At 41.8% G+C, this 24,006-nt stretch overlaps 1 protein-coding gene across 1 annotated transcript in view; it reads right to left on the reverse strand.

The window, feature by feature from the left end:
• Positions 1-10,882: 10,882 nt before the first annotated feature.
• Positions 10,883-24,006, reverse strand: part of LIX1 (limb and CNS expressed 1) — a 45,803-nt gene continuing 32,679 nt past the window's right edge. Inside the window, exons 3-6 of the mRNA XM_006755122.2 lie at positions 23,724-23,864; positions 21,503-21,598; positions 14,604-14,681; positions 10,883-12,273 (exon numbers count right to left, since the gene is read on the reverse strand). Coding sequence (XP_006755185.1) covers positions 11,986-12,273; positions 14,604-14,681; positions 21,503-21,598; positions 23,724-23,864 — 603 coding nt within the window. The 3' untranslated portion in view covers positions 10,883-11,985. The remainder of the gene's footprint in view (positions 12,274-14,603; positions 14,682-21,502; positions 21,599-23,723; positions 23,865-24,006) is intronic.

Here is a 24,006-nt window from a genome sequence, read left to right on the forward strand (position 1 = left end):
GAAGGTGGTATTGTGGGACAATTGGACCACATACATTACTACATAGTAATTTGTTTTCAAATTTGGGAGAGTAATCTGGTAATGTGTATTAACATTTTTATGTGTTAAGGATTTTAAAATATTCAAACCATTTGTCAAGTTAATTTCCTTTTTAGTAAAAAAACCTCCAAACAAACAGTAAAAAACACTCATTTGGTTTCAGAAAAAGAGTTGAGACCACTTATAGTAAAAATCTGTCATAAAAATGTACTCAAAATAATTTTTTTTAAAAAAGGTCAGGAATACTTAGAGGAGCTGCACTTAGAGAAAATAAATCATACTTAAAAAATATGTTCAGAGTGGTGCTACTAAAGATAATAAAAATTCCCCTGAAGAGTAAATAAACTTGTCATCCAAATATGCTGAAATACTACTCAAGATAAATTTGGGAAATATGGTAATACATATTATTAAAGGACTAAAATAGAACACAGAATAATATGAACACATCTGAGAGATATGTAAATATATATTTTTTAAAGTAGTTTAATGTTTATTAAATCTTTTCCTTCCTCTAAATTTACTTTCATAAAATGTGAAGACCTTCCCAGCTTGAGAAGTTTTCAACCAGGGCTTCCTTTTGGTACTGGAGCATCAGATATTGAGGTGCACATGGATTTTAATCTTGTGTCCACTGTTGCCAACCCTGAAGGAAGATTGTAAGAACTGAATTCTTCATAAACTGAAATCTGACTTGCTGTTTACCAGGACAAGATATTTTTTTTTAAATATATTTTAATGATTTTTTACAGAGAAGAAAGGAGAGGGATAGAAAGTCAGAAACATCGATGAGAGAGATGGATCAGCTGCCTCCTGCATGCCCCCCCACTGGGGATGCGCCCGCAACCAAGGTACATGCCCCCGACCGGAATCGAACCCGGGACCCCTGAGTCCGCAGGCCGACGCTCTATCCACTGAGCCAAACCGGTTCGGCAAGGACAAGATATTTTGTCTACTTTTAATTTTTTCTTTCCTTTACTAGGGTAAAAACAAATGACAAATAGTAATAGTAAAAAATATTCTAGTAGGAAAAAATTTCAGGCTTTGCAATATATCATCAAAAGAGATTTTCATAGGCAATGAATGCCAAGGCAATACAAACACATATGAAGATGTCGACAAACATGAAAGACTAAAACTATTATGTTGTTTTCTTTCTCCCTTGATTTTGTTTTTAATTTTAGCTTTAAATTTTACTTCCCCTTCCACCCAATATACATAAATTATGATTTAAAAGACATAATGTGAAATAAATGTTTCTCCTTCATCCCCAATCCCCACTTCTCCAACAATAATTAGGGCATAGTCCTCCAAATTTGTTTTTTTATACTTAACTAAAGGCCCAATGCACGAAATTTATGCAAGATTAGGCCTTCCTTCCGCCAGCTGCCAGCACTGGCTTCCCTTTGGCACCCTTCCCTCAGCTTCATCCAAAAGGTTGTCCAGGCTAATTAGCATATTATGCTGTTATTATTATAGTTTTTTAAAAATACATTTTTATTGACTTCAGAGAGGTAGGGAAAAAGAGAAACATCAATGATGAGAGAAAAATCATTGATTGGCTGCCTTGCACATCCCCCACTGAGGATCTAGCCGGCAACCGGGGTATGTGCCCTGACCAGGAATCAAACTGCAACTTCCTGATTCATAGGTTAATGCTTAATTTTTTAAAAAAGCAAAAACAAATGGATTTGCAATGTATGTATTGCTTTGAAAATTATTTCTCAATCTATATTGTATCTTTTTATATCTGTACATAGAGATCTACCTTCTTTTAATGACTAGTACATAATACAGAGCAATGCCGGCTAAGAGAAATATAATGTGAGGTTCAAATATGAGCCACGTATTCAACATTATATATCCTAGTGGCCACATTAAAAGGGTAAAAAGTAATAGTTAAAATTAATTTTAATAATATATTTAGCTCAATATATCTACAATGTTATCTTTTCAACCTGCACTCAATATAAGAATTATCAAAGATATTTTACTTTTTGAAATATAAATCTTCAAAATCCAGTGTGTACTCAGGTCGGACTAGCCACAGGTCAGGTGCTCAGTAGCCACACGTGGTGAGTGGCTACCGTATTGGACAGGGCAGTGAGAGATGCATCACGAAGCTAACTAGTCTGCTACCAATGAGCATTTCAAAGTTTACTAGTAGAAGCAATAAAATAAAGAACATAATATAGTACATATCTTTGAACATTTGTAAAAATGTTCCTACAGAATGAATGTGTAGAAGTGAAACATGCTGGGTGATAGGGACAGAACATATCGAATTTTAATAGCGTGGACTCCAGAAAGGGCTGTATTGATTTACATTATCATCAAAACAGTGTGAGAGCATCCATTTCCTCACAAACTCACCAATGGTGGCTATAGAATCCTTTATTTTTTGCCAGTCTGATTGGTGGAAATATTCTTGTTTGGTAAGTAGTGAGATTGAAAATAGAATTTCTTTTTTTATAAATTGCCTCTTGAGCTTGCATCTTTCTCAAAACTGAAAAACCTGCCTTCATTTTCTGGGCTAATGGAAGTAAGATCAGCCCTTCATCCTGTGTGTATAGATCCCGGAGACTATCCTCTTAAGTGGAGGAGGCAAGTCCCACAATTTACATGGGACCTTCCAGAAAACCCCCTGCTCTTCAGCCTGGTGCGGGAATGAGGGCAGTCTTCAAACTTCTAGTACGATATTTGGAAATCGACATTGGTTGGCACAGACACTATTATCCTAAATTCCCCATTTTTGTAAAGGTTAGCCAGAAACATAAAAGGGAACCCCTTTTTGATGCCTTTAGGATATAAGAAGCATGTTTGTTATAAAGAAAGACAGTCTGGAGCAAAATGTAGCTTATTGGGATTCAATGTAAATGAGAAGGCCTTAATTACCACAAAGTCAATTGCCTTCCATTACTTCTCACAGAACTTTAACTCTCAAGTGTGAATTAAGAGTAATTTGGATAGCCGAACTGGTTTGGCTCAGTGGATAGAGCGTTGGCCTGCGGACTCAAGGGTCCCGGGTTTGATTCTGGTCAAGGGCATGTACCTTGGTTATGGGCACATCCCCAGTGGGGGGCGTGCAGGAGGCAGCTGATTGATCTCTCTCATCAATGTTTCTAACTCTCTATCTCTCTCCCTTCTTCTCTGTAAAAAATCAATAAAAATATTTTTAAAAAAGAGTAATTTGGATGAAATGAATTGAATGTGAATATAAACAACAAATGAGAGGAAACTGAAGACTGAATCCAGGGCTCACTCCTTGCTCCTTGGGTGAAAAGGACAAATGAGAGGGAGTTAGAATGGGAGGGGCTGAAGCAAGTGGCTGTTTGCTATTGGGTATGATTAATCCCCGTGGGCTTGCTCCCACCTTTCCCAGAGTCCTTTCCTTAACCCAGTTCCTCTTTAACTCTGGCATTTCCCTCTTCTAACTATAGGACAAATTGAAACTGCCTTTAGAAATGGAGTTTTTTTGTGTGTGTGTTTTTAGACCTTTTATCTGAGAGCCTGTAAATCCTACTGTCAACGTGTGTGACACCTGCAGCACCTGGGACGAAGTTGCCCAGGTGGCGAGATGCAGTCTGTTGAAGCCTCTTCTCAGCTGAGTGAGAGGGGAGCCCACAGGGCTTTTCAAAGAACCTGTGCCTGGGACACGGGCACCGTGTCCTTGGATTTCTGTGAAACAAAAAGATGCAAAACATGACGCCAATGCGACTGCTCTGGATGAAAGGCAGCAGGAAGGAGACTTGTCTTCATTGAGTTTGCTGCTTTAATGGACCCAGTCTTTATCAAACACTTATGTGAGTCATCATTTAAGAGAAAATGTTTCAGACTCTAAGAGAATGGAAATACCCTCCCCCACTTATTGGATTTATTTGTTTAGACGGCCTTGTAATCAAAAAAACATTTTAAAAAATCTAAGTAGCCACAATAACTAGATAAATAATCCTTTGAGAATAGATTAATGGAAAGGGTAAAATAGCTTCTACTTTTTAGTTTTAATTTAATATGTTTTCAGGTTGACTTTTCAATTCTCCTGTTATTTCATTGAGTCACCTGTGTTTTCAATATTTCCCTGTGAATTTTGCACTAACTACGGCCTATTTCCTCTCAAACAGCATCTAACAGATCACTACATGGAAACATGCAAATAGCCGGGAGATACACAATAAACTGAGTCAGAATAAGTTCTTTCCATAATCATTCTGGGACTGCCTGCGTCATGGCTCATGGGCCAGAGTGGAACATGGGAAGGTGTGTAAGTCACTCAGTCATTGCAGCCCTTCCACCTGGCGTAGCTGTCCTAAAGGATAAATATACCATCCAGGCTATTGAACTGCCCAGTTTTGCCACAGCCCTTTTCAATTGTTGGAATCAAGTGTTTTCTTTTCTATGAAGGGGCATTAGCAGCCACTGATAATGAAAGCCAGGGCCCACCAGAAATCGACTAGAGGAAATTTCCTGACTCACTTTCACAGCAACAATTCATCAGCACAGAAAATCTATGAAGCGTGACTGCAGAGTAATGCAGGCGTTGAGCTTGTCCACACAGGGAGCTCTTACACACGCATGCGTACTGTCCCCTGCAGGCCAGTCCTCAGAGAACCTGGATACTTGCTCCAGGATGTGTCTTGTCTGGAAACACTTTTGGACTTCCCCTCAGGGAAGAATATTCTTTTGAACATTTCTAATAGTGACAAAATTTGTCCTCAGAGGGTAGATTTGATTTTTGGAAATGGTACCATGCATGCATAGTGGACATCTGTTGTTTGTTGCCTACCCAAAGATTTTTTTCCCCAACTAATGGTTGGGGAGACTGCATTTCTTCTATTGTTCATTCTGTTTCTGAAGGCTCTGAAGGAGAAATCGTTTTAAAAATGTCTTGGAAAATGACCATGTTTTCCCCTTTTGGCAACGGAACCCGTGTTTACCTCAGATGACTACTCCCCCCTCTCCCCCCCCAGGTCTAAGTTTTTTAGGTGGACTGACTTGACCACCACTTAATTCTAGAATTTGAGTCTTGGGATCCAGAATGGTTAGATCAAGTCCTGGTTTGTGCCTCTAGATTCAGATGTACTTGCAGAAAAAACTATCCCAGATTTGAACTTTTGGGAAGAGAATTTCTCATTCTGCTGTGATGTAAGCATGGAACTGCTGGCCACCGTCTTGCTGCTCCAAGGGGAGAGCCTGCCTAAAAATGGACTCAACGCAAAAGCAAGCAGATTTGAGAAATAAGCCACGATGCACATGTAGGTGCAACATATGTATACATCTGCAGGATGAGAGAGAGCAACTCCTGCTGTGTGCTTCGGGACCCAGGTGTAACGTGGAGCAAAAGCTATCCTGGGACTCTTTTGTGTCACGAGTAAATAAACTCCCTTTGGCCTAGTAAGTTTGATTTGCGTGTCTACCTTACAACCAAGTGAGTCCCGACGAATCCTGTAGTATAGAGCCAGGTCTGGTGAATGAATTAACTCACCAAGCAAGGAGTAAGAAGCCCCAAGACACCGATGACAAATTTCTACCCAAGAAACATTCGTTGAGCGCAGGCTAAGGATTAGGCCTTATAGTCGAGGTGCTGAAATAAACCAGTTGGTTCAGGATGGCAAGGTGCTCTCAGCCACAAAAGAGAGACGGCGTTTCTTTCTTTGTTCGCACAGAATCAGGGGGCCATTCCCAAGGAGGAGCTTGTGACAGGAATGTCTTGGGCAAACACGGCACTCCTCCGCACTGTCAGAGCGCGACGTTAGTTTCCCAAAGTGCCTAGTTTATTCTTTTAGTTTTGTTATTTTTTTACAATATTTTTTATTGATTTCTGGGAGAAAGGAAGAGGGAGAGAGAGATAGAAACATCAATGATGAGAGTTGTTGATCGGCTGCCTCCCGCATGCCCCTCACTGGGGGTCGAGCCCGCAACCCAGGCATGTGCCCTGAGTAGGAATCGAACTGTGACCTCCCGGTTCATAGGATGATGCTCAACCACTGAGTCACACCAGCCGGGTGAATAGTTTTTTAAGACAAAAGTTATTTGAGGTTATGAATTCTGTGTTTTTATTCTATTTTCCCTCTGTGGCCATACCTCTATGGAACATAAGAACATAGAAAAATCTGTGTAGGGGAGCAAGGACAAGATGGTTAGCACATAATACATAAGTGTGTTTCAGAGTTGGGAAGGACTCCGGACGGGTGAGACCTTACATTACAGTGGGAGGGGCAGTGAGAGGGGGAAACTTAACTCTGTCACCAGTTCTCAATCTAATTTTCTTAGCAGCATTCCTATCACTTGAAGTTCCTCCTTTTGCAGTATTTTTGGTCTGTTCTTATAGGATGAAAAGTTCTGAATGATCTAATGGGATTTTTCTCTGCAGTGAGTAAAGCGAGATTTCTTTGGTTGCCAGGTGTGTGACCCACTCAGGGGAAGAATAAGCGAATTTATTGCAGGGCATTTGGGCCAGCAGCTCTCACCATCCCCTTATGAGCCTCCTGCTCTTACCTTCTCCTGCGTCTCTGCTTGTCTCTGCATCTGCTATCTGAACCCCTTAGCTTCCTCTCTACCACCCTGCTGGCTTCTGGTTCCTACTTCCTCATCCCTTCAGCCTGCACAGACACAGTCAGTCACAAACTTGACTCTTCTAGGTTCAGCTCCCAGCTTGAACTGGAAAATTCCTCCCATGTTGCTCGTTCACATTCCTAAGAGGAACAGATTGATCAGGCCAGTTTGTGATTTCAAGCCAGATTACCCAGAACTGGTGAGCTTGGGGCAGCTGTGACCAGGATGGGGTTGTGTCATGTGGAGCCAAATGAGAACATAGAAGAAGCAGGAAGACCGGGGTATGGGTGAGCGAGACCAGTCCCACGGCCAGCTTGACAATCAGCCTGCTCCATGTGCCCCTGTCTCCCCCCATAGGGCCTGGTGGAAACAGACTACAGAGAACTTAGTAGCGGTCATTTGTAGGTCACGTGAATGTTCCTATCTCCAATGATAACAACTCTTAGAAGTTTTCAAAGATTTGTAGTAAAGGCATAAAGAAGATCACTTCTTCTTTAGTAGGTCAGAAAGTAAAAGAAACTGTGATCAGAAGAAGCAACAAGTGATGGCAGTGGGTAATCTATGAGAGACAAGAGAAAATCAAGGGACTCCGGAGAAGCGGTTTGAAACAGAATATGCCGCCAGGGAGGTCTTTCAATACTATGCCCTCCTAGACCCACAGCTGCCCCTTGTTCTACCTTCCTCTGCTCAGTCACAACCTGGACCTGGGTTAGGTCCCCTAGATCAATACTATAGGTACCTTCTTGCTCCAGGGGCACATGGAGCAGGCTGATTGTCAAGCTGGCCATGGGACTGGTCTCGCTCACCCATACCCCTGTCTTCCTGCTTCTTCTATGTTCTCATTTGGCTCCACATGACACAACCCCATCCTGGGAAATTTGCCACCATTTATGACCTTGTTCCTGTATACAAATGCCTCCTCAGGGGTGAACAACCAATTGGCTCACAAATGGACTGTGGAGCATAATTGCTGCTCAAATTGGGAGCTGCCTACAAATAGAAACCTGGGACTTTCCCTTGGGAACCGATAGTTACCAGAGAATCAGCAACTCTCAGAAGGAAGCTTCCGCTCCCCTTTCCCACAACCTACTTTGTTCCCAGGAAGAGAGGCTCCCAGGGTTTAGTGAGGTTGGAAAAGTGGCCGTAGCCGTGAGCTAATAGATATTTTCATGGTTTCCTATAAGGGATTAAAAATAATTCCAAATATTGGGGCCAAAGTGATAAAAGAGTGGGAGCTGCTCTTTGGGAAGAGAAAAGGCAGCCATGTCTCCGCCCTTCTGCTTCTTCCTAGCTTTTGGGGGAGAGAGGCAACCTTCCCCTCTCCTGTACTCCTTTCTGTGACCACTGCCCCAAGAGGCTAGTTATGTCAGAAGGGTGGGGTGATGTTCGCTAGTGAAGAGTGAAGAATGTGCTAGCTAGCTTTAGGCTTACAGAGCTCAAATTTAAATATGATCAGAAACACCTGGTGAGGTGGTAAATAATCCAGACCCTCCCCTGGAATTTGGTCAGCAGGTCTGGAGTTATGTGCCCAGGAACTTGTACTTTTAAACTTGTACCCTGATTCTGGTGCAGTTAGTTCATGTATCATAGTTGAGAAAGAAAGCTGGGCCCTGGGGAAGAATTTGGTTCACCTGCAAAAATAAAGTGTATGTGTGTGTGTGCGCACTTGCCCTGCTTTAGTTCTGGGCTCCAGGAGAGTCTCTTAACCAAGCAAAAAGGATTTGCTCTTACCTGGCTCAGAAGAGCCCAACATTTGAGTTTGGGCCAAGGCCAAGTAAGTAATAGCTCCCACTAGCGAGGCCACCGGCCTGAGCCAGCATTTCCTGGGTAGAGCAATGGTTCTCAATGTTACTGTACATTAGAACTCCCTGGGGAACTTTAAAAAATACTGATGCCTGGGCCCCCCTCCCAGAGAGTCTGGTTTCATTGGACTGGGTACGGTCTGGACATTTAGGATTTTTTAAAAGCTCCTTAGGTATTTCTAACGTGCAGCTAAAGATGAGAACTGCTGTGGTGGGGAAAATGACTTTTGCTTTCCTAGAGCCCTGGCTAAAAACAATCTTATATTGCCTCTTTAACATGATGGACACCATGGAAGAGTTCTTGATATTTGCATTTCTGCAAGGCAAAACAAAAAATACCAACAATATGTAAAAGGTAATATTTTAAATTGTGGTTACCTAAGAACATAGTCAAGGATAATGAAAATATTCTTAGTATGACTTCCTTTGTCCTTTAGCAAGAAAGAAAGGCATAGTGTGGTATAAGTCATAAATCTCTAAAGTATTTCAGAGATAAAGTCACAACACTTGTAGGCTTTAAAAGCTTTCCTAAAGAAACAGGAAAGTGTTAAACCTTTATGCTTTCTTTCTCTTTTTCCTGAGACCTGGCTGATCAGATTCATAGTTGATGTAGATACAATATTTCAAGAATACCTATTGCTAGAAACAGGTGAATGAATTCAACAGGAAATGCTATCAGAGGACTATAGCTTTTGAACAAATGGCCATCTGAATTCTGATCACTAGAGGAACAACGACTTTATTAAATCTGTTATATTCTGGTACACTCACACTAGCAACTAGTTTAAGCTATGTTTGTTGTGTGTTTTTTGTAACAATCGGGTGTATTTGGATTTGGTGAAAATTAAACGTATCTTTTGTCTAAATACAGTGCAATATTATATTTAAGGATGATGGCATTTATCTTAGAAACAGGCTCCTTGGGGCTATGTCTGAGCTAGGTTAGATTTTTGCTGAAAAGTTTATGAGACTGTGAGCACGTGTTCAAATTGGGGCTTCTTGGAAAGAAAAATCCATGGAAATTTGGGGAGGTTCACATACTCTCTGAAACTATTTGTCTAATTTTAAATGTATACACTTAGTTGCGTTTCTTTTAGGAAAAGGTCCATACTTTTATCAGACTTTCAAAGGGTTTATAACCACAAAAGGTTAGGACCCAGAGCTCCATGCACTTAAACTGAGCACCCTTCACTCTGATCCCCTTTAATGCAGTGTGCTATTGATAACAGGATGTAGACAAGGAAAAATAATATTACATGTTGCTCTTCAGCCCTGCTCTTCTCTGGGCCAGGGTTATAGATGTTTCTGTGAGGTACTGACAATCATTATGTCTTAGCTCAAGTTGATTTGCTATAAATGAGCATTGGAGGGACCAGCAGTGGCGGGGAATCTAAGTTTTGCTTCTTTTGCTGTAGCTTCCATGCCATTCCAGGAAGAGTGGGCAGATCAGCCCGGAAAAACCAATAGTGGGTGCCGTTTTCTGATTACAGGCAGAAAGTAAATTTGATATTTTCCCAGCTGACTCCTGTTCCTGCATCTAATTAGATAGTGTCAGCTTGAGGGGGTCATTGTCAAAGGCTGCAAATGCAGTAAAGGTGGACCTCCCTTTAATTACACTCAACATCAAAATTGTGGCTTTTCTCAAATAATAGAGTGATGACTTGATAAAAAAATTACTTTAGATAGAAAAAGTTTCCTCAAAATATATTCAACGTACAAATTCTAACTCTAATTCCTTTTGGGGAATATAAGGAAATAAAGTTTTCTTCTAGGTGAGTGACATTTAGCCTCATTATGGGGAGGAATGCAATTTTTGTTAAAACAATAATTTTTAAATAAAATTTATATAATATTATATATTCTCATCTTTTCAAAAACATTAATGTAGGGCAGTTATGTTGGGAAATTTTCCCCTGGTGTGGGAAATATGTGAAGTTAACTTTTTATTATTATGGCTAATTCCAAAATATATTACCAGCATACAGTAGTTTTCATGGGCATTTAAGGAGTGCTAAATACTTTTGTACATATTTATATATAAGGCTAAAGTATCATATTTTTGTAAGTTTAAAGTAATAGTAATAGTTTTAGCTTTCAGGAAAGTTAGTTTGCACTTGCCTAAATAAGAAGAAAAAGAAATTTTATTTAAGATTGAGAAAATAGCCGTAGCCCGTTTGGCTCAGTGGATAGAGCGTCGGCCTGCAGACTGAAGGGTCCCGGGTTCGATTCCGGTCATGTACCTTGGTTGCGGGCACATCTCCAGTAGGGAATGTGAAGGAGGCAGCTGATCGATGTTTCTCTCTCATCAATGTTTCTAACTCTTTATCTCTCTCCCTTCCTCTCTGTAAAAAAATCAATAAAATATATTTAAAAAAATATTTGAGATTGAGAAAATAGTTTTCTTTCATTTGAATTATTGGACTCAATGCAAGATAATTCTTTTCATGTCATAGACATGGAAATACCGACATATTTAAAATTGTCACTACTGCCATTTGTAAACTTGAGTGACCATCTAAAATTTAGCGTGTATTTGCTTTTGGTTTTCTAATCAGTTGTTTGACCCAAGCCCTTTTCAAAGAGAAGTGGCAATGTCTCACCCTTCTTTAAAGATTCCAGTCACTTAAACTGAAAAATGACAACAAATTAAGCTACTGGTGGCTTATGTTCTTGAACAACAACAAAGGCAGCTAAAGATTTCTTCTCTCTAATGCGTGAGAAATGCTAATGATTTCTTCAAAATGTTTCAACCTTTAAAATCCCAATAACTTTCTCCATTATAGATATATGACTGTGGTGACAAAAATAAAAACAAATCCATTCAAGTTATCTATTTGCAAATTATAAATGAACTTGACTGATTATAGAATTTGTAAAAATTGAATATTAATTCTTGAGGAATTCTTCTTGAGGGTTCTATTGTAAGTGATATTTATCCCCATAGGGAAGAGTGTGGATTTAACAAAAGTTATCACAAGAGCATTTTAAATCACATTAATTTCTTTGGGTAGTTTCATACTATTACCATTTTAAGATCTTTGATGGGATGTCCAGATAAAATCCCCCTTGTGGTTTTGGATTACAGCCTGTAGAGTGTACGCTCTTTTAGCTTACAAAGTTTAGAAAGAAATCCTGACATTTGAATATTTTTTTAAACAATCATATTTTTATTTAATTCCAATCCATGCTTTTTTTATTTAATGAAAATTGCTATCATGCTTTCCCCCCTAGTCCTCACTGATGTTCTTTGAGGGGATGCTACCCTGACCCATTCTTTGAAACAACATATATAATCTAGCAAGTCACATGTCAACCAGCCCTTAGGTTGGAGCAAGCCCTCGCAAATATTTTTCAAACTACCTGTCTCCATCCTTTCCTTCTGAGGTAGAACTATTGTGAGTGTGATGAAAAACACTGCCTCCTAAAAGGGCCTGACTGCTCTCAGATTCTGTGAATGGAATGGGCGGAGAGGATTAGTACAGCCTCCAGGTATTAGCTATAGGGGTGAAAGCCTCTGTAAACCTCCTTCAATCAAGTTCCTGATGTGAGAGTCTGGCCTCCGCCAGCCTCTGGTGCTTGGACCCTGGCCTTGCTAGTGATAGCCACAGAGGGCCGTGAGGCTCAGCTGGTCATCACTGGGCGAGGAAGTGTCAGGATCGCTGTAGATCTGAGTCAGAGCTAAACTCAGGATTTCTTTCTTCTCTTTGTAAAACCGTAGTTCTTGTCCTGCTTTCCTGGCTTCCTCCAGCTCCCTCAGAGCCATTCGCAGCTCTTGAGACAGAATTCCTGGCGACTCCCGCTCCTTCATGATCCAGTCCAGGGCCATGTGGCTGCGCATCTTTTCATCCAGCGAATACTGGGAGTAGTAGGAGATAACTTCCTGGGGGCCAAGAGACAAGGTCCTGAGTGTCAGTAAAGAGCACCAAAGGCACCTGTGTCCATGGCCTCCCGACGCCTCTTTTCCTCTGCCTCCGTCCCTCCTCCACATCCAACCATTAGGCCTCTTTGATGTTCACAAACTGAAGCCAAGTCCCATGACATACTTCTTACAGAAAATGAAGGACTAAGCTGGTACAGCAAAGCAAAGTTCCTCCAGGTTGAGTCAAAACACGAACACCAGGAAGACTCAATAATATTCACAAAATAGAGGTCTGACCTCGGTAGAAAATGTGTTGTTAGCATAAGGAAGATGACAGTCTAAATATCTCACAGAAACGATGGTAATAACTTTTAAAATGTATTATGGGATGTGGGCATTCTCATTATTGATATAATGGTACCTTCATGTACATGGTCTCTTACTTCTGTAAACAACTAAAAATTAGTCACTAACTGTCAATTCTCGTGTGAAAAATTTGCCAACGCATTGTAGCATCATGTGTAGGTTTGATGGAGACACTTTAGGAAGATCTTGTGGAGTGGATGCATTGCTTATTTGTATTTTCAGGAACATATGGTATTTATTTATGACCTTAACAAATTAAAAACAATCATGGAAAAGTGTTTATAACGAACCTCGGATATTTCAAAGGCCTTTTGTAAAATCAAAGGAAAAGGAAAAATAACCAAAGCCATTGTCAGCTACTCATTTCTTTTCCATCCTTGACATTTTGAAAGCCAGGCTTTCTAGGCAAAGAACAACTAAAAGCTCCCGGGGCCGCAGTGCATGGTAATGCTTACATCCACCTCCTCTTGCTGACTAGTGAGGCTTTGTTCCTCATGCAAGTTCCTGTTAGCAAACTCTTAAAAATAAACTCCCATCTTTCAAAGTCTAACGGTGGGTAAAGAAAGGATAAATCTTGGAGGATAGTGGGTGAAACCATTAAGTTACACAGGAAGGAGTTTGCCTTTGCTTTTAAAAAGGGGGGGGGCGGGGAGGGCAGGGTGCTTCTCATAGGTAGCAAAGAAATAGTGAGACCCTGTCTCCGAAAAATAAGAAGAAATTTCCAAACCAAAACGTTGGGGTGATTGGATGCCAGCTTGCCCACTTTTACAAGCATTTCTGTTGCTGGTTGGGGACTTCTGGTGGCTGTGAGAAAAGTCCTGTTATCATCAACTTGACCTCCCCTCACTGCGGAGGTCCCCACGCGGTGCACTCTGAGGTTTCCTTTCACACTGCAGAGCGGAAGAGAGCGCACACTCTAACAGGCAGGGCAGGGACATGGAGTGTATTCCACAGTTGCCTTAGAAATCAAGTCTGTCTCAATGACCCCTTCATTTGGCAGCATTCAGTACAAGTATCTAAATCAGTCCTATGCCTAGTCAATGTTTTTAGTATGCATATTTGGTCAGTGCCTGACTCAACTGGATTGATAGATAGATAGATATAGATATAGATATAGATATAGATATGTAGATATATAGAGAGATATATAGATATATACACACTGGAGGCCTGGAGCATGAAATTCATGTGAGGGTACAGTCTCTAGGCCTGGCCTGGGATCAGAACCATCTTCCCCAGCTGCCGCCCCGCCCCCTGCCACCACCCACCCCCAGTTCCCCATTTGCCAGCGGGCGATCAGAGTCTGCCGGCTGGAGGGAAGGACCAAGAGGTTGGCCATTCCCGCCTGCTCACCCGCCCCACCCCCACAGTGGGTTGTCCTTTCTGAGTGGGGCAACTGGCATGGCGGGGGCCTTGGCCTGGTGCTGCCTGCATCCCCTGCCACCCATCCCTGGTACCCCGTTCACCATCGGACAATCAAAGCCTGCCAGGTGGGGAAAGGGACCGAGGTGGTCAGTGTGCCTCATAGTGACTGGTCGAGTGGTCATTCTGGTTGATCCACCATTAGGGTCAATTTGCACATTACCCTTTTATTATATAGGACTAGAGGCCCAGTGCACGAAATTTTTGCATGGGTGTGTGTGTGTGTGTGTGTGTGTGTGTCCCTCAGCCCAGCCTGCACCCTCTCCAATCTGGGACCCTTCGAGGGATGTCTGACTGCCTGTGTAGGCCCGATCACCGGGATTGGGCCTACACGGGCAGTCGGACATCCCTCTCAGTTGTGTGTTGGAGTGATGGTCAATTTGCATATTACCCTTTTATTATATAGGATAGTTATGTATATTTATTCATGTGTCTTCTGCTCTTAATAAACAACACACCAAATTTAACAGGAAAAAGTTCAAATAAAGGAAACCTCCTAAAGACATCATGGCCATCTGATCTGTCTGTTCAACACAAGGCTATTCTGGATGATAAAACCTCACCTGTCGGGAACACTTTGTTTCGCGAAGGGCTTTTAGGCTCCCATTCCAGTGTAGTAGTTGGAAAATGGTCATCAGCTCCTACAAAACCAAACACCTGTCATTAGTCTCAAAGCAGAAACGTGAAAAAAGTGCCTCAGTGAGAGTTGAGCAGGGCGTAACTCTGACCCCCAACTATGTCAGGGAAATAGGACACACAAGATTGTCAGGACACTCTGAGACTTTCAAACACCAGAGTCCCAGGCTTCTGGAGCCTTCTTCCTTCCCTCCCCTGCTATATCCATATTTGCACAACAAAATGGCTTAATAATTTATAAATATCTTTCAACATTAAAACATATCTAAATAGACCAGTGAATCTGAGAATAATTTATAGGCATCGCAACTTTTGAAATTGCCTGAGAACTGGAAATATCTCAAATGTTCATTTTTAAATGAATGGCTTAATAAATTACTGAAGGGCAGCAGAATGTGCCACCCAAAATATGAATTTAGGACATGACACCACAAAATATCCACTTTGGTATATTGATTATTTTGAGCTGAAGGCACTTGAAAAACAGCAAATGTAGAAAGAGAGTCTCTCTGAGCTCCTCTTATCTGTCTAAGACACATCCTCCAAAAGGCACCTGGCTGTCATAAATTTCGCCCCCCACCCTGGGAGTTTCACTAACCTGGGAAGGCAAACTCATCACAGAAGAGGAAACTGGAAGTCCACACCACACCCACACAGGCTTTGTCATATTTATTCTTCTAAGTGCCCATTTATCTTTCTTTAAAGTTACCTACTTTCCCTAAGACACCTACATCCCCTTTCTCTTTTCCTATTATGATGGTATTTAATCCTGAATTCTATGCCACCTCAGGAGGTACTCATTTTTCCCTGGGTCTTTCTCATGTATGCACGGGGCATACATGTCAATAAACATGTTTTTCTCTTGTTAATCTGTCTTTTATTACAGGAGTCTGAGCTAAGAACTCAGAAGTGTTCAGGGAAAATTGCTTTTCCTCTCTTACAATACATTCACACCACTGAATACGGTGCAGTCATAAAGAAAGGATGGGAAGGCTCTCTAGGTTCTAATGTAAAGAATTTCTGTGATGTATTGTTAAAATAAAATAAAATAAAAGCAAAGTGCACAACCTGTATACTGTGTGCTACTAGTTGATAAAAATGGAATAGGAAATCTTGATAAATATTTGCTTGTAAATGCCTAGAAAAGTTCTGACAAGATACAAAAGAATTGGGTAATATTAGTTGCCCCTTGGGAGAGAGCAGGGATGCCTGGGGACAGGAGTGGGAGGGAGAACTTCCTCTGACATTCTTTTGCACCTTTTGAGTTTTGAATCATGTGACAACATTACATATTAAAGAAAAACTTAAATTAAAAAAATCAGGACTAAAAAATAAATATAAAACATATAATAGGCAAACTATAAATACTGTAAAAATACTCCCAAATTTATAAATTCAGTCAAGAAAATTCCTTAAAATATGAACAATACAGTAGAACTGACATTAAAATACACCCACCATGGTCAGGGCCTGAGATGGGAGGTGGGTGTGGGCTGGATGGGATCGATGAGGGGGATTAAGGGGACATATGTAATACTTTCAGCAATAAAGATTAAAAAAATTATACCCACAGTTTCCAATGACAAGTGCTGAGCACAGCATCCTTGCCCTGCACGGTATCAAGGGCAAGCTAAAGGGAATAAACGTGCTGATGATTTTATTTCTCTAATGTGATTAGAACCGGCAGTCTTCCATTGACGTTATCTTTTTTTCTCTTTTCTTTCCTTTTCTTTTTGGTCAGAGACACATTTATTTTGGATTAATACCACAAACGACAACCTTATAATGATCAGAAAATAACAACACAATTAAGGAACTTCCTGGTCATGAAAACCAGTTATGAAAACCTTACATTTAGACAGATGTCCAACTGCCCATTCAAAAAGCTGACTTTCACTGTCTTTACCTCATAATAAAAAAGTTTTCATTATGAAAACCAGGAGACCCAAAGTCATTCTGGGATTTCAGACATCTTAGGATTATTAGGTAAATTTTAAAGCTATAAGGTAAGCAGAAGAGCAAATAGCACTATTATCATGTTGAAAATTGCCATTAGACTGTAATGTGTTTCTCCTTTTCAGTGTGGGATCCAGTTTGGGATTTTGTTCTTCTGCACAGTAAGCACCCACAGAGACTTTAGCAAAAGCAAAACTATCTGTTTTTATTCATTAAAATCAGACGTGCAAACCAGCAGAATTACTCCTGCCCCAAACACAGAGCCCACCGCCTGCCCAGGGCCCTGGGTCCAGTGCCAGGGAAGCTGCCCCTCTCATGCCTGCTCACCTCCACTTCTCCCTGCCCCACTCCAGACTTTCTCTCCGTCACACCACTCTGCTAATTTGGAAAGTGAGAGTGGTTTGTTCTATAACCACAACCAAGTGTTGCCTAACCTCGCTCACAACATCTATTTGTTGTTCACTTACTTATGCACTCATTGGTTGATTCTTGTATGTGTCCTGACTGGGGATAGAACCCACAACCGTGGCGTATTGGGAGGATGCTTTAACCAAAGCTACCCGGACAAGTAAATGTTTATTTTTTTAAAAAGAAAATAAATACCACTTCCACTCCTCCACCTGCGCTCCCCACCCCCCGTCTTCATGTAAAGTTGACGACCCAGAAGACACTGAGTTTATTCCGTGGCTCCAATAGCCCTGCTGGCATTGCCCTTACTCCCTTGTAGCACAGTTTGAGAAATAGCCTATTGCTAACAGGGATCTTATTCCATGTCCTGACAACTGCTGCCTGATAACACATCTTCCTCCAAGGCCTACAAGGCTCTCACTCTTATCTTACACAAAGCCCCTTTCCCGATAAATTCCCGTCATTCCATATGGCAATCCCCCTAAGACTTTAGAACCCACAGATTCTGCTGCAAACAGAACCAGAGACCTTTCTTACGTACCTTGGCAACCTACACCTGTCAAAAACCCCCAGAGACCTGAACTGTTTTTTGCCTGCAGCACGAGGGTCACCCTCCTCACCCGCTCTGGTTTATCTAAATTTCTGATCCATCACCAAGCATTTTTTTTTCCTCTTCAAGTAACACAAGCCCCTCTTCCTCAGTGTTGCTCTTGTTTCTAAAATCCTTCAGGGAAAATGACCTTCTCTCTGCCTTCTTCCATTATGTTGCCATTTAATTCTTCCCCTCCTCGTAGACATATTAATCTTGCTATCATTATGTGGATAGTTCCACATTCTTTCTGTCCCAATTCTTTAGTTCCCCTCATAAGACCAAGTTCTCTCTCTTCAGATCTCCCTGAAGCTGCATGAGCCCTGGGCTCAACCCAGGAAATCTGTGTGTGCCTCCCACTGATTCGTTCCATCGGAAATCCTGGCATGACTGCAGACTGGCTAGGAGAGGGCCGCTCCCTGTTTCACCAGGATTCCTTGCTGCCTGGTCTTCCAGACCTGTTTCCTACCTGTCGAAGTCCTGTCTCTTTAAAGGGAGCCTGTTCCGTGAGCTCTATGTCCTGTTCCTCACAGGAGTTTCCTGCGGGGCTAACTTGCTCTGTGGCCTGATCTAGAAACCTGGGGAGTCTGGGCATCCTGAGAGATAAACAAGCAGCTGGCCTGAAGGTTGGGTTGGGACTAGGGATGGGTGAGTGAAGCAAGCTTAAAGTGAGTCATGCAAGTTCAGGGTCTTTTATTAAAATTCTGTCATTATTTAAAATTTTAACATTTTGTCATGAATGTTTGCATATTTTGACTTTATACAATATTGTGTTATACTACTACTCATCTTGATTATGGAGGTTTTTGACACGCCTTTAAATTTCGTGCCTGAAATGAGTGCCTAACTCTTCTTACCCGGTCTGGACACTTCTCATGGGTCTGTCTCATGGTCAAGGCCAGCTTAGTCAGCTTGCGATCTGTGCAGTCACCTAGGATCTCGAGCTTGGCGTAGGGATCCACTGCCTTTAATAATTTATAAGTATCTTAGTAGTTTTTTAACAAAAGGCCCTGCATTTTCATTTTTCCATGGGCCCCATAAATTATGTAGCTAGTCCTGATCAGCAAAGTAAAATTAAAATAAAGTGGAAAAAATCAAGCCTTATGTGTGTGTTTTTCTCTTCAGGGAAAATTTACAGCTTTCTTGGTTCATTTTGTCGTTCATTCCATTTTAACCAACTACAACTGGGCTCTGTCCTCACAGCGCTTCCTGGTATTGCCTCCTGGTAGAAACACTGGCCCTTCAGCTGCTATGCGGGGAGGTGGGGAAATGCACACTGTTTCTCTCTGGAACTATGTCTGGGAGACTGGCTTGGTTCTGTGATTCATCAGAAATAAGAAAAACAAACACTATAAATGGAGAACTTGAAAAACAGGTGGGCACCATCTCCCCACCCAAGAGAATGGATTTAAAAGGAAATTTGTTTATGAGATGAGGTTTTAAAAACCAACCTGGAGAATTGAGCAAAGATGTAAATAAACAACTCGTCCTTGGATTGCATTAGGCTGCAGAATAAATATATTAACCAGCGTCAGTCAAAGTCTGCCACGAACCTGACCTTGACAAGACCCAGTGGCTAGTGCTGTCACCATCCCTCCCCCCAAACATCAGGCAGTTTTCTCTAAGGCAAGGCTACCTCAAAACAGGCAGCCAGGCTTCCCTCCCAAGTGAAGGTAAGCAGAAGCCTAGAAGGTTTCCTCTGCGCCCTGCCTCCTTGACAGCGCCCCTGGAAAGCCTGCGGGCAGTCAGGAGACACCAGCCTTGTTTTTATACGGTGTAGTCATCTATGGGTAAGCACACATCTATTACCCACCAGGGGTACTGACTGCTGGGTCGACTGTGGTCAACTCCCATCATGTGCAGAAGCAAGCTGATGCATTTAAGCCCGGCCACCAAGGAATGTGCAGACCCCGCAGGCAATAGGGCTGGTGGGGAAGAAAGGGATGTCTGTGCTCCAGGCCCTCCTCCTGGGTTGCCAGCATCCCTACTGGGGAGAGGGATTTTGGATTTTTCCTGTCCTCACATCTTCTTCTTCTTCTTCCTTCCTCTGTACCTCATCTCTCCCCCAACATCTCCTCTGTGAATTTATGAAGCATTTCCAGCATTATTAAAATTATTTCACATATTTAAATCTCTTGCAACATAGACCACACAAGAAAACACAGCCTATACCATGGCAATTAAAGTATTACTGAAAGGTGGTTAGTATAGCCTTTCAGGATGAAATTTTAAGAAATAAAAAAGAAAATCTTGCCTCCTATCTTTTGCAGACTAACTCAATGGCATTCAAAAATCATTCTTGGCACTGAGGGCGTGCCACCTGCCTCCTCACCTTCCCCAGCCTCCTCACTCCCTGCCGCTCCCAGCCCACACCGTGATCAAGAAGCCCTCGTCCTCTCTGTTTGCTTCTTCCCTCGATACTCCCATACCTAGATGTTGACTCAGACACAGGCATTTCCAGTGTCTCAGAATTACAGGCTGAACAACACCAACCACTGACCCAGAGTCGCCAATGTCCTGATGGTGCAGAGTGGACAACGGAGGATTGCTTAAAGAATACACAAGTTTGGGGATTGTCTACGGTGTGGAATCAAACACCTCCAGCTCTGTGGAAGAAGCCACTGAGGAGGCCACAGTGAGTGTCACTGGTGATAATTTGGAAGAGCCCATGACTAGAGTGCCAGAGGGGCCCGGCACCTCCACGGAAAGCGATGAGGTCATCATCTCAGCGCTTGTTTAAAATGAAGCAGATTCTCCATTGGCTGTGATCTTTGCTCTGCTAACCACAACCGTCTAAGAAGATTCCGAGCTTCTGCACAAGCCTGCTATTCCATTATAGGAGTGTGAATAATTGTAAAAGACTAGTGAGCCATAGGATGTACCCAACGGTACAGTGCAGGGAACTGTCCACAGACAGAGGGGGCACATTCCTTAAACATGTCCCATTTAATATCGGGTCAGTAAATGTTCATTTAAAGTGAAAAAAATCATTCTTGATTTTCTGAAAATAGATACTAAATCATATACAAGCTACTAAATACTGAGACAGGCAACATTCATTCTATAACAAAAGAAATGTAATATTTTTTTGTCGGGGTCGATAGGGGAGAAACTTTTAAAAATGAGGTTCTTTGAGAAAATCACTATGCTAGACACTTTATAAATGTCATATTATGTAAGTCCCACAAAAATCCTATACAATGGGCATCATGATTCTTATTTTATACATGGAAAGCTGAACCTCACAATAGTTCAGTTCACAGGTAGAAAGTGGTAGAGCCAGCTTCACAGACAAGTCTTTAAAAGTTTGTGTTCTCTCTCCTGTGTTATGACCCTCCCTTTATTATTTTTTTTGTTTGACTTTAGATTGTTACTGGGGGTAAGGGACGTACCCTTTATAGTCCCACCTTTTTATTCTACAGCAAGGACCCTGAAATGTTCATGCAGGGAAGTGACCCTGTCCTCATCTGAAACCTGTAGTTTATATAAAATTGTCAAGAAAATCTACCCAGTAGCCTCCAACATAAAGCAGTCCTTCTTCAGAAAGTTATATAATAAAGGTTGTTAATCTTCATTGAGCATTTACAATATGCGAGGAACTGTTCTGGACTCTTTCTATATAGTCCCATTGGATCCTCATAATGGCACTGTGAGGAAATGCCACTACTATTATGCTCCCCGATTTATATGCAAATGAGGAAGCAGGTTCAGAGGTGAGAAGGCCAGCCAGCCTGAAAGGGACCAGCCCCTCCAAAGCCTGGGCTCAGATCCAGAAGTAGATCTGGGAGACAGAGGATGTTTATGATAAGAGTGGCATTCTCCCAGGCTTTTCGATTGTGTAGCAAAATAAACAAGTGGCAGGAAGTCAGGCACCTGAAATTCCAGCATGGTCTTCCCCATATTGGACTCCAGCATGTAGTGATAGGCGCCGATGCTGGTGCTGGGGTCGTCAGCGTCGTCCAAGGTGCCCTTGGGAAGGAAGCAGAAAAGGGAAGTGTTATGGATGTTCCCTCCTCTTCTTTGGGTGATCACAAATGAATACCGTGGCTCTACAGTACCTTCTATTGGCCTAACACTGCAGGTGTGTATTCCACAATCAAGTCTCCAGTTGATTTGGCATAAAATCCTTAATCTCTCCACGATTCAGAGGAAAGAGAATTGTGTAATCAATTTGAATCTGGCATTCCATTAGATTGTTGGCTGATTATATCCTCACTAAAAGAATAATTATCCCAAAGCAGAAATTCCTGTGCCCTCGCACAGGGTTTTGTGGATAGTGGCGTTAATGTTCTAGTGGTTGCCCACTTAGGCTGCCTGCAGGTGTTATTGGAATCTTGCAATGATGACCTTGTTCTGGTTCCAATGATAACCAGGCAAGATTATGTAACTGACAGGGAAAGAATTCTTCAGTTGTATGGACCATTCATATTTTACTGCCATGATTCTTAATGGAGCTTTTCATAATATGCTGGTGTTCAGCCTGGAGACATGGATCTTGGTTTATATTTTTTTACTTCCGGATCACTTAATCTCCAGCAATCAAGGTGGGTGGGTGATGTGTAGAAATGAAATTCTCCATTAGTTTGGTTAGGGGGAGTGGCAATAAAAAAGCTAACATAAGGTCTGGGGCCTGCCCTTCAATATCCCCTGGTCTTAGATTCCTGAGAAGGTGGGCAATGACTTTGTGAGGCTGAACATATGACTGCCAACATCAGATAGCAGCAAATTTATAGCTTTTGAATGCAATAACATTAACACTGCTGCTGAAATATTTATGTTGGCTTTTTAAATATCCCAGAGGAAATCCATCCAGAAGCCTGCAAATCTTATATATTTTCTTTCCTTAGAAATTTCCATGAAAAAATGATAAATTACATTTACACTGAGGGCCCCTCCCTACTCCTGAGTAAATGCCACACATAGAAATCAGGCATCATTTTTCTAACTTCTCTTCCTCAAAGGCACTTGAAATGTGCAGGGCAGTGAAACAAAGGCTTCCTTTCATCCTCAGAGCAGATATGGAACAGAGCTCCTGAGGTCTCCAAGCCAGGTCAGCCACTCTCTGCCCCTCCTTCTCTCTCTTCTGTGTGATAAGAGCATTTATGAGGTGAAAGAGAAGGAGAAAAAAGGTAACTGCTGGTGTGATAATGTCTCCTTCATTGTCAAAAGCTTCTCCGGAATGACTGAACCTTTACAGTCAGATTGAAGGAATTAGAGAATGAAAATCTCAGGTCAGATTTATTCATGCTAAAGACAAGCCAGGAGTTGACTAGCCCCTTTGGCAAAGCCAACTTCCTGCCCTTGGAGGACATACAGGGAGACAACTACCACAGCGGGGACCCAAAGCTTCCTCCGTGGCTTATGGTTTGGAGGTATCAAGGATCAGGAGCTCCACATAATTCATGGGGTAACTCGCCTACGCCTGCGTCGCTGAGAAACATCCTATCTAAATTTCTAAGACAAAGTGCTTTGCTCATAAGCACTTTGTATTTAGTTATGTCCATTACAAACATTTTCAAAGCCCTCTGAAAGAAGTAATTGATTAAGTATGACAATTCTAATAGTTAAAAAATATTGGGCATACAGCTTTCCCCATATCTAAGCAGTCAGCGTTTCCATAAAAACACAGATTGCAGCACCCTATGGGGGTTGGGGGGGAGGGGTTGGCACTTTTAAGAACGTCACATCATTTCTAAGATTAGTTAAGTTTAGGGGGAAATGAGCTAGTTTATCTCTAGAGTAAAGCAGTATTTAATTGCGTGTGGTCTCAGGCTCTCAAACAAATCAATGCTCCTCAAACAGCAAACATTCAAATAAAGAAATCAAGGCGGATCAAATGATCTGCCTTGATTTAAGGCTTGATTAATTGTGGTTCAGGAAGGTTAAAGAATATTACTGAGATGAAGAATAGGGAGCCAGTTCCAATTTTGTGATTTCCAATCCAAGGGTTCTTTTTGCTGAAAATTAATGACTTAATAGATAAAAATTAAATCTGCCCAATTCTTAAAAAATGTGCTCACTTTAGCATCTCCCATGATTCAAAGGCCTCAGTATCCTTAGAGCAGCCAGCTCCTCCCTTCCCTGGGGTACTCACGCTGGTGGAGGCAACTGCTTCCTGCACGCTCTCCATAATGAATTCCTTGGTGATCCTTCGAGAGGGCAGCTCATTGAACAGGGAGTTGATGAGGGCCACCTTAGCTGCATCCCGCCTGGCCTCAGCTCTACTTAAGCAGCACTTGAGAAGGGAAGGAGAAGGGGAGTCATTAAAGGATTCAGCAGTTCACCATTTTGTCCCTACCTCAGGGGTCTCTAGACATATCTGTTCATATACTGTCTGTACCTCTTCTTTCACACCCATTGCTAACCCCCTGAAGATC

This window comes from Myotis davidii, unplaced genomic scaffold (assembly GCF_000327345.1).
Source record: "Myotis davidii unplaced genomic scaffold, ASM32734v1 scaffold473, whole genome shotgun sequence".
In the NCBI taxonomy this organism is placed as follows: Eukaryota; Metazoa; Chordata; class Mammalia; order Chiroptera; family Vespertilionidae; genus Myotis; species Myotis davidii.